Below are 10,790 nucleotides of genomic sequence, written 5' to 3' on the forward strand. Positions count from 1 at the left end.
TTGGACAGATTCTCAGGAGAGACCCTGGCAGGGGACACCGTGCTTGGTGAAGTGGGGGGGGCAGCGAAAAAGAGGAGGACTCGCAGCTGCTGCGACCATGGGCTCAGACGGTCAGGGCCTCTTCTTTCTGTTGTATTTCGGGGTCCGCTATGAGTGGAGTCGACTGGAGGGCGCGCACTTTCTCAGAATCCCTATCTCGGACCCGCAGTCTCAGCGAAGGCCTCCTCCGACTCTGAGCTCGCTCTCCCCTGCTGCGTGAAGGGGCAAAACCCTCCTGAAGGTCTCATTCCAATGGCTGGGTGGGCGACTTCCAGTCGTGCGCCGAGGCTACGGCTCCCACCGTGGCTCCGCGATGCCCTCTAGGGGCCACGGGAAGCAACGCCCGTGTTTGGGGGTTGGCCCCACTTTTCGGGATTCGACGGCCGTGGGGTTTGAGGGGGTTGGATGCGGTTCACTTTTGGGGACCTCCCCGCTGTCCCCCAATCCCGACCCCGACCCGTGGGCTCATCATGTCTGGTTCCTTCTTGGAGGTCCAAAGAAAGGGTTCAGGCTGAGATGGCAGCTGGTGCCCATTGTCTAAGGACATGCAACTTCTTTAAAATGTAACTATTTGGAATGTGAGCGTGCATCAGAATCACAAGGAGTAAATACTAAAGCCCAGCTTTCCAGACCCCGCCCCCCAAGTTTCTCACGGAAACCCTCTGGGGTGAGTCCCAGAGCGGCCATTTCGGACACCTCTTGCTTGAGGCTGCAAACTTAAAATTCCCCTGGTTCTTCCCTTCCTGCCTGAGATGGGCGACATAGGTGTCAACATGGAGTTGTGAAACACAAAAGGAAAGAAGGGGGAGGGGAGGAAATACCAGCGTTTAAAAAAGCAACTTGATATTAATTTTTTTAAAAGCAACTTGTTGCTCGAAACAACGAAAAAAATCTTAAGCCTCATAAAAAGACTTCAAAGGGGGCACCCGGATTTGAACCGGGGACCTCTTGATCTGCAGTCAAATGCTCTACCACTGAGCTATACCCCCTCTGCTGGCGGCCGGGCGCAGAGAGCCTCTCAAGACTACTCCTGCGCAGGCGCCGTGGCAAGGTGTTTAAAAGGAAGTGGGGGAAGGCCGGGTTTTTACAAGAAATGTAAAGCGTGGGGCAAGAATATTCGCCGAGGACACCTGAAAGCGTTAAGCTAAAAACTCCTGCTGGCGATCTAAGAAAAATGCCCTTTGGGGACGGTGGAGAAGCAGTCCGTGGAGCTCCTTCAAGAGTCCTCGCTTCGGGAATGTTCCCTGGGGCCGGAGTCCCCTCACCTATCTGCGGGAGGCCGCCTGCTTTTGCGGCGTCTCCCTCGCACTGCAGCGGCCTTCTCCGGCCTTCCTTCCCCAGCCGAAGTCCGTCCTTGGACACCCTGCCATCCTCCGGAGGACGAGCCGTCGGGTCCCTGCCCAGGCCGCCACGGGGGTCAGCTGGCTTCTCTAGCCCTGTGTTATTTGTCCCCTGTCCCTGCATCGTCTGTCCTGTCCGCGACACCAATGCTCCCTGCACTCCCCCGACAGACAGAAAAACAGATGCACGTGGACGGGCCAAGGCCTCCTTGCTCACTACCCACCCTTGCAAAATGTAACCATCACCAGGGCTAGGCTCTCCGTCTCCTCCTGCAAGAGTATCACAAAAACGTGAGCGAAGTTCAGAGAACAACAAGGGGGCACCCGGATTTGAACCGGGGACCTCTTGATCTGCAGTCAAATGCTCTACCACTGAGCTATACCCCCAACGCGACTGCAAGCTTCTGTTAGATTGAATTTCTGTAAAATTGGGGTTTAAGTTGGCAACAAATGTATATATGTTCTTGACATGGATGGATGGATGGATGGATGGATGGATGGATGGATGGATGGATGGATGGATGGATGGATGGATGGATGGATGGATGGATGGATGGATGGATGGATTGTGATAAGAATTGTATGAGCCCCCAATAAAAATGATTAATTAAAAAATTTTTAGGGTAAAAGTGTTAGTATCTATATGAAGGTAGTTGGTTTCTTGTTATTGTTAATTTTCCTTTGTTTTGTTCCCATTGTGTGTCCAGATAACTTGGTTCAAAAAAACACAGACCGAGGTGAGGTTACTTTCAGAGTTCTTGCTCCATAGGGACACCTCAGGACACATAAGTACATCACAGTTAAGGCGCCCATATCTTGCTGGGGAAGGAGAGGTCCTAGATCTTTTGAGGTGATGGCATTACTCCTAGTAAGTAAGAAAACATGCCATTTATTTAAAGAACAACAAGGTGGCACCCAGATTTGAACCGGGGACCTCTTGAACTGCTGTCAAACATCTACCACAGAGATCTACCCCCATCCAGAGGCAAACCTCGTACTCTCCCAGCCATAACATTCATTGGTTTTGCCAACACTCAGACTCTGCCAGGAGTCAGTAATGAAACCACTCCCTCTCCTAGGCCCAGACAGACCTCAGACTCCTCAGCCTCCCGTGCTGGCACACTGCATGCCAGCCAGCCCTACCCAACCTGATCCACCTTACCCAGATGGACCCCTGAGGCAGGTCCCTCCCATTTCCTAGGGGGTTTGTGTGCGCATGGGGGTAAAGGTGAGGGTTGTTTATTTCCTGACACAGCATCTTGCACACACATCAAAAGGCAGGATGAGGACTGGGGAAAGGAGGATAGGCCAAGGTAAGAGGTGAGCAGCTTCCAACGGCATATATTGCACTTTTTAATAAAAATCCGAATACAATGTTGCAGAAAATTGAGATCATTTGGCGCAGGCAGGCCTCTTCTGCCCCTCATCTTTGTACCTCCAACCAAATGGCTAGGTAGGAGCATGCAAATAAGGCGTAGAGGACTCTAGCTCCGGGATTGGTCAGTTGGGATCAAGTGAACCATCGCAGAAGCAGGCACAGAGACTCTCACACACCTCAAGAAAGAAGAGTCACCCGAAGAGCGTGCGGGGGATCCCTGAGTGAAGCAGTGGGGACACAGAGGCCACAGCACTGAGGCCATGTGATGGAGCAGAGGACTTCCTGGCCCACGGGCAAAAGACGAATGCTGAGTGTCATCGGGCAGGAGGCTGGCTTGCAGAATGCAGTGATAGGTGACTCTCCTGTGCCCAGGGGGAATGGGACAGATGGCAGAGGGGCCACCACGCTGGGGGACAGAATTCTAGGAATTCTTACCCTGCCTTCCAACATGTCCTGCACATTCTTCCTACAGAGAAGTACAGGGCTGAGGGGTAGGGGCTCCTCCACTCCCTAACCCCCACATCTCCAACAGCTTCCCTGGGATCTACAGAAAGGACTCATGCTCTGCTGTCCCGATGCAGCACTTAAGGAGCAGGCCACCTGCTCCTCGGTGGGGGTTGAAGGAGAGTGGCCATCTCAGTGGTCACCCCAGAGAATCATAGAAAAATAAGAAATAGTCCCTTGGGTTTTCCACCCCCACTGTGCATGCAAACCCCGCTCCATCTCTCGCTGGACATGGTCTGGGGCATCAGTTGGCAGTGGCCTGAGACTGCATCCACTGGAGCCCAGCGGGCAACCTGCAGGGAGGGAGAAACAGGACATCAGGGCGCTCCATGGGGCGATAGCTTGGGTGCCTCTAGTCCCTGCTCAGAGCTGACTGACGGGGCCACCAAATTCCATCCTGTCACCCCAGCCACAAACAGAGTCCTTGCTGCATGTCAGATATCACTGTGTGAGGGCCTGGGATTACTGAAGGCAGGAAATAGCATGCCTGTGCTTTACAGTCCCACAGGAGAAATGAATATTAAACCAACGGTCTGGCAAATGGTCCTTTGACTACATACTGTGAGAGGAGAGGCCTTAGGCCATCAGGAGAGGCTTCTCTGACGAATGGGCTGGAGGACCAACCTCCTGGGTCCCTTAGCAATGAGTGTTAGCAGAACCTCGATGCCTCTCCTACCACCTGCTCCTTCATGGAGGGCACTGCTCCTAGGCACACTGCCCCACGAGACCGTGGGCAACCCCAAAGCCAGGATGGAGTCTTGGTCATCTCTGGGTCAGCCCAGCCCTCACCAGGTCCAGTGCTTGGGACACGGGGGCACGTGTGGAATGACAATTGAATTGAACTGACTGTGGGTTGGGGTTTCCTCCTGACCCTGGGGCAGGGACACTCTCAAACTGTGTGATCCCTTGGGCTGACTGTACTTATGACTGTACTTAAAGGCTCTCCCTCGTTCATAAGCACCTCCCCCGAGCCCCCTCTCTGACGTCATCTCCAAATTCACCACATCCCTGTTGCACACTTCCAGTGTCCTGTCCCAGTCTGATTTCCCATTTGTCCTGTGAATTATCTTGCCCACTAGGAAGTCGGCTTCGTGGGGGCAGGGATTTGGATCTGTGCTGTTCTTTGCTATATTTCCAGCATCTAGAACCATGCCCGGCCCACGCACAAAAGGCCCAGTAAACATTGACGGAAGGAGCTGGATCACTGAATCTCTGAGAAACTCTGAGAGGAAGGGACCATCTCCTGGTTAGAGATGAGGAAAAGAGGGGTCAGAAAGAGCCAGGGGTTCCAGACGGGAGATCTGTCTAGCTGCAGGTCTGTCTCCTCTTCATTCAGGGCTTAGCTCGAAAGTCAACTCCAAAGACAGATGGGTCTCCCCTCCGCAGCCCTGCCCCTCTCTGGCCCTGCTGTCCAGTTTCACTTTCTTCAAAGCACTTGGCAGCACCCAGGTGTTATGGGAGTTAGGAGGGGTGTGTTGTCTCTCTCCACCCTGATCCACCCCCCGCCCCTAGCACCTCAACATTGAGTAGGTGCTCTGCTGGCTCCGCCCAGGAGCCATGTCAGAGCCAGAATCTGGCAGGAGAGAGTCAGGAGAAGGTGCTGGCGGCCCGGTGTCCAGGGGTTGGGCCCGGTCCTGGGGGTCCGGGCAGGGCAGTCACTGACCCTTCCCCAGTGAGGGCGCAGCAGCCCTGTATGTGCCACGGGCGGTCTCTGAGGGAGTCGAGGGTGAGGAATTGCGAGATCTCAGTGGTGCCCATGGAATCCTTCACATCTTGCTTATTGGCAAAGATCAGGACGGAGGCATCTCGCAGAGCCTGTGGGCAGAGGAGCTGAACCTCTGTCAGCCTGTCGGGCCCACCCTTCCCTCCTTCTGCCTTCTTCTGTCCTCCCTGGCTCCCAGCAGTCCTGGCAGAGACACCCTGCCCAGGGGGCAGGGCTTCCATGAGCATCAACTACACCAAGACAACTGGTGAGACGGAGTTAGATGTTCACAGGTTCTTTATGACCGAGCGTGGAAGTAAGGACTGAGGACAAGAGACATCAAATGACTTGCCCAGGGTCCCACAATGAGTTAGAAGTGGGGTCGGGCCTTGAACCAGCAACTCGGGCTTCCATGATCAATTGTGAGAGCATTGCAGCCCTGCCCTGGGACCAACTAGCCTGACTCAGGCTGCTGAGATGAGACTCCCAGAGGCCAGGGCAGCGAGAACGAAGCCCAGAGAGACCGAATAGACACCCTAGGGCACACAACTAGTCTCCTGGGCCTTTCAACCTTACCTCGTGCGCCAGCATGTGATACAGCTCCTCCCTGGCGGTCAGCAGCCGGGCCCGGTCTGTGCTGTCAACCACAAGGACGATGAACTAGGCAGCGGAGAGAGCACCGAGGCGTGAGCTTGTGTCCCTCCCACAATGCCCCCCACTGCCCTCTGCCCAGCAGACACTGTCCAGTCCCAGGATCTCATTCCATTACCATTCCCAGCTCCATCCAGACATGGAGGGTCCATGGCCCAAGCCCTGACTGGGCCGCAGGCTGACCTCAGCCCTGGGTCCACATCCCCTTTCACCCCGGCCTCATCCCCACCCTGCAGACCTGGCACTACTGGAGAGAGGGAGCTTGAGGCTCAGCCAAGTTAAGCAGCGTGCCCTCCACCACACAACTGGGGAGAGGACTTTGAACTCAGGTCTGGCTTAGTCCAGGGATTAAACCACTGCACCGTCCTGCTGCCGGAATAAGAGAAAGGATTTTCAAGACCCCGGGGCCATCCCCTCCCCAGCATGCCCAGGGAGTTTTGGACATTGAGTGGGCAGGCATTGTGAGGCAAGAGTCCATCCTCCCCCTCACGCCCTAAGTCTCACAGCCACCCCAGGCCATGCTGATGGGCCCTGACTGAGCCCAGGGCGGTGAGTGCTCACACAGCGGCCTTGGGGACGCTGACAGCCTGGCGCCTGGCTCACCTCCGTGTTTGAGTAGTACGTGCTCCAGGTGGGGCGCAGAGCCTCCTGTCCCCCTATGTCCCACACGAGAAAGTGGGTCTTTCGCAGAACGACCTCTTCTACATTGCTGCCGATGGTGGGACACGTGTGGACGGCCTCATTCGTCAGGCTGGGGAGGTGGCAGTGGGTACCCCGAGGTCAGCTCGGCTACTCCTCACCCTGGCCTCCCCCCCTCTACTCCCAGCTTGGGCCATCTCTATCTCAGCCCAACTCCACCTGGCAGGAGCTGGTGCTTGCTGGGAGGTGGGAGATGAGGGCAGGGATGCCACGGAGTGCTGGTGGCCTAGTGCCCACTCATCTCATCTCATCTCATCTCATTGGGCTGCTAACAGTAGCAAGGTCACCGGTTTGAAATCAACAGTGGCTCTGAGGGAGACTGGACTAGGCTTTCCACCTCTTTTTTTTTTTTTTTTTTTTTTGGCGTTCCACTTCTGTAAAGACTTTTAAAAATCCAAACTCACTGCTATGGAATCAATGCTGACTCACAGCGACCCTACAGGACAGGGTGGAACTGCCCTGGGAGATTCTGACACTGTCACTCTCTTTTAATTTTAAAGTAATTTGCATAGCATACACGTCGCTCGGTCAATCATATCAAGGAGAATCGTACAATTATTCCCATATCAATTTTAGACCCTTCCCCCCACCTCCATGGTTAAATCGTCTCTAAAATGATGAAACTCTTTACCAGAGTAGAAAGCCCCATCTTTGTCCTAGGAGAGACTGGTGCTCAAACTGTTGCCCGTGCGATAGATCCAAGACTGTGAAGACTTGCAGTCTAGGAAACCAGCAGGGCCATGCCCCGCGGTCCTGTGGGGTCCTGGTTCTATGACTTGGAAGCTACTGGAAGGCACCGAGTTTGCGTGGTGGGGGGACAGTGGCTCAGAGGAAAGGTGAAAGTGCCCTTGAGTCCGCAGCCAGTCTGCTAAAGTGCAGACTCCGAGTCCTGGGGCCTGGCTGGGGCCCCCGACTCTGCATTTATAAGAAGCTTCCGATGATGGGTGCTGGTGTGGGGACCACGAGAGATTAGAAAAGGGCGACCGGCCGGGCGGGACTGTCCTTGGAATCGCGCGGACCGCTTGCCTGGGACTGACTTCTCTGGAAGGTTGGAAAGCGGGAAGCCCGGCAGGGACACTGGAAGTCCGGCTAAGAACGAAACTTCCATTTCATGACAGTCTTGTGGGTGGTTGTTTGTTTGTTCAAACATTGACATAGATTCCTTTTTCAGGGGAAACGCTCTCGAAAAGAAACCCCTTCGGAGGAGGCTCTCCAGGATGGGCAGGAGATGCCTCCGAGGGCCGGCCGAGCGGGCAGCTGCAGCCGCACCGACTCCTCGTCCGCCCGGCGCCCGGGGAGGGAGGACGCTGCAGGCAGGTCTTCGGAAAGCGGGGAGCGGCCAGGGGCGGGGGTGGGGTGCAGGCACGAGAGACGCGGGTGGGACCGGCCCCGCGGGTGGTAGACGCCTGGGGGGTGGCGGGGGCAGTGCAATACCAGGTGAGGGGCCACTAACTTGGAAGGTCACCCCAGCACGACCCTGGTCAAGCCTCCCAGCTTCCAGAGGAACCGAGGGACGCCCCCCAAATGAGCGAGGCCCCGTGATTGGTGCAAATTCCCGTCAGTCTGGCGGGAAGGCCCCACCCCCGGGAATCACTTACAACTGGTAGAGGATGGTAGTCTTCCCGGCGTTGTCCAGCCCCACGAGGATGACCTTGTGCTCTGGGGTTGGGGGGTGAGGGGTGAGGGGCAGGGGCAGGGTCAACCCCCCGCGCCCCTACCAGGGCTCCCAGGAGAGAGCCCGTCCCAACAGGACCCAAGGAATGACTCCTGCACACACACACACACACACACACACACACACACACACACACACACACCACAAGCGCCCTCCGCAACGGGGCCCCAGACACAAGCCCCGGGGAGTGATGGTTGGAAGGGTCCAGGATCCGTGAAGTGACCTGCCAAACGCAGACTCGAGCCGCGGCCCCCACCGAGGGAGGCGGGGAGCCTGCGGAGCCCAGGTGCCCTTCTCTCCTACGACCCAGGCGGGGAAGCCCCGGAAGGAGGGAAAATATGAGAAGTCACTGGACCCGGAGGCTCACGTACCCTGGTTCCCGAAGATGCTCATCAACTTGGCAATCAGCTGTCCCATGGCGCGTGTGGAACCAGCCGGCAGTGGGGGGGGCAGAGCTCCTGGCCTCAGAGGGCACAGGTTAGAGCCAGGAGCACGGAACCCGCCTCCTACCACCTCCACCTCCAGCCCCGGGGCAGCGGGCGGGGCTTACCCAGCTCCCTGCTACTCTAAGTGACCCTATAGGGCAGGGTAGAGCTGGCCCCGTGGGTTTCCCAGACTGTAACTCTTTTTTATTTTTTCAGACTGTAACTCTTTAATACAAAGCCCCATCTTTTTCCCCGAAGAGGGACAGGTCGTTTCAAACCGCTGACCTTGAGGTTAGCAGCCCACTATGCCAGCCTGGGAATCCCCATGGGGTACTGGGCCCTCCAGGAGCTATTCACATCATGGTGACCTGGAGCCACCTGTCCAGTGGTCCCCTGAGACATAAGGCAAACGGGCTCCCTGCCTGCTCTTTCCTCCTCCTCCCCCTGAGAAAACTCCTAAGCGTTCATAAGAGACAGTGCTCCCCACCCCAAACCAAGGGAACGCCTAGTGTCATGGACTAAATTGTGTCCACCTGGCTCATGGTCTGCTGGCAGGTATGTCATGATGGGATTTGGCAGCTATGTCACCAAGAAATCATGCCCTTGATGGGAGCTGCCCTGATCAGCCAATCAGTTCAGGGGTTAGAGGGGGCCTCCATGTTGGGTCAGGTGGCAATCCTATCCCAGGTAAAGTGCGTTTCCTCCAGTGTGGCCCGCAAGAGACAAAGGGGCTGGACCACCACCAAGAAAGAAGAGCCAGATGCAGAAAGAACCTCCTAGACCAGCGGTTCTCCACCTGTGGGTCAAGACCCCTTTGGGGGTCGAACGACCCTTCCACAAGGGTCGCCTGATTCATAATAGTAGCAAAATGACAGTGATGAAGTAGCAAGGAAAATAATTTTATGGGTGTGGGGGGGTCACCACCACATGAGGAACTGTATGAAAGGGTCGCGGCATGAGGAGGGTGGAGAGCCGCTGTCCTAGACCCACAGGAAGACGGATGCTCTCAAAGGGACCCCAGGGTCCACAGTCATGGAATGGAGTCAAGGGCAGAAAGAGAACTCACTGCCCAGGAGCTGGCCACCTCCCGCAGATGGCTGGCCTCTCTGACATCAAGAAGATCCCTTTCTGTCTGTTAAAACCATCCGTGTGTTTCTGTAGCACCAACACTAGCTGAGGACCACAGGCCACAACCAGACCCCACTCCCCCCTCAAAATGCCACCTCAGGGGGCCCCAAGTGTACCGTCTTCTACACCCGAGCCTGTCTGGGCTGGCCGACTATGGCAAATCTCTGGGTGGGTCTGAGGGCTGACTCAGTGTGCCCCTCCGTTCGTTCACAGGGCCCAGGGTGCCAGGCAACGACTGAGACACCCCAGTGCTGCCTCGCTGACTCATGGATGTGGCCCCTGATCCCTGAGGGTGGGCATCTGAAAGGCAAAAGGGAGTGTCTGCTGGCAGCGCCCTGCAGAAGCTCCGCTGATGCTGAGAGCCAGCAGAGGGCACGTGGTTGGCAGGAGGAGCCAGTGAGCCGGCCAGCAGGAGGAAGGAGATGCTGTTGTTTGTGGAAGGTCCTCCTTTGCTTAAACTGGGGAACCCCAGAAAACAAAAGAGAAGTGGGGGAGATGAAGCAACCTCCGATGAGGTATGAGGGGTGGTTAGACCACCAGCCACCACACAAGAGCTAATCCTCCACCATTGCCCCCAACTCCTGATAGCCCCGCCTTGAAGGTACCCACCATGCAACTGGCCTCCCTCCCTCCACCTCCCCTCAGCCAGGGCATGTCTCCTCATGGCCCCATCAATGTCTTCAAGCACAGCTCAGCGTATGCTAGTCCCCAGCTCATAAACCTTCCATGGTTCCCCACCGCCCACTGCATTCAGCACCGGCTCCTAACCTGACTCCCACAGCCTACATGAACTGCCCCCACCTGCCTTTGCAGGTTTCTCTCCCAGCTTACCACCCTCTGGGTCCGCTGACTGGCTCTGACCCATGCATGCCCAGCCCTTTCTGACTGGGTCTTTGCCTGGTCACCCCTCCAACCTTCTTTTCCAGAAGGAAGCCGAGCCCCTTTGGCACCTGCCACCAAAGCCACCCACTTCCTCAATCCTGGGTTGGTTCTCTGGCCAAAGGGGACCTCTCTGTAGACTGGGACTGAGGACAGGGCTATCGGTTTTCCTCAGTCAGTTGTGAGATCTAGAGGGTGGGGTTCATGTCTCGTTCATCGGTTTCTTCCCCACCCGTGCCTAGTCGGCCACACAAATGGGATTTTCTGCCGTCTGACTAAAGGACAAGTAGTTCAACTGGAGTATTGAAACCAGGAGCTGAGGACAGGTTTCAGAGAGGTGAGGAAGGCTGAGGAGTGTTGGAGAGAGGGG

The 10,790-nt window shown here is 56.3% G+C and overlaps 1 protein-coding gene and 2 non-coding genes across 3 annotated transcripts; all 3 read right to left on the minus strand.

The window, feature by feature from the left end:
* Positions 1 to 956: 956 nt before the first annotated feature.
* Positions 957 to 1,028, minus strand: TRNAC-GCA (transfer RNA cysteine (anticodon GCA)). The gene has a single exon. It is a non-coding gene; the product is annotated as a tRNA-Cys (tRNA).
* A 666-nt stretch (positions 1,029 to 1,694) lies between these two features.
* On the minus strand, positions 1,695 to 1,766 carry TRNAC-GCA (transfer RNA cysteine (anticodon GCA)). Its single transcript has one exon. It is a non-coding gene; the product is annotated as a tRNA-Cys (tRNA).
* A 1,739-nt stretch (positions 1,767 to 3,505) lies between these two features.
* Positions 3,506 to 8,405, minus strand: ARL5C (ARF like GTPase 5C). Its single transcript, XM_075559322.1, has 6 exons — positions 8,360 to 8,405; positions 7,912 to 7,972; positions 6,218 to 6,365; positions 5,540 to 5,623; positions 4,925 to 5,076; positions 3,506 to 3,554 (listed from the first exon to the last, which is right to left on the minus strand). Exons 1-6 carry the CDS (start codon positions 8,403 to 8,405, stop codon positions 3,506 to 3,508), a joined length of 540 nt encoding a protein of 179 aa, XP_075415437.1.
* Between the last annotated feature and the right edge of the window lie 2,385 nt (positions 8,406 to 10,790).

Source organism: Tenrec ecaudatus, chromosome 10 (genome assembly GCF_050624435.1).
Source record: "Tenrec ecaudatus isolate mTenEca1 chromosome 10, mTenEca1.hap1, whole genome shotgun sequence".
NCBI classification, from domain to species: domain Eukaryota; kingdom Metazoa; phylum Chordata; class Mammalia; order Afrosoricida; family Tenrecidae; genus Tenrec; species Tenrec ecaudatus.

What these genes read in the sequence shown, in the direction of transcription:
- ARL5C (XM_075559322.1), bottom strand. Translation starts at nt 8,405, where the DNA reads ATGGGACAGCTGATTGCCAAGTTGATGAGCATCTTCGGGAACCAGG. An exon ending in GAGCATCTTCGGGAACCAGG is followed by an intron (nt 7,973 to 8,359) that starts GTACGTGAGCCT and finishes CCCCAACCCCAG; the next exon opens with AGCACAAGGTCATCCTCGTG. An exon ending in ACTACCATCCTCTACCAGTT is followed by an intron (nt 6,366 to 7,911) that starts GTAAGTGATTCC and finishes CCACCTCCCCAG; the next exon opens with CCTGACGAATGAGGCCGTCC.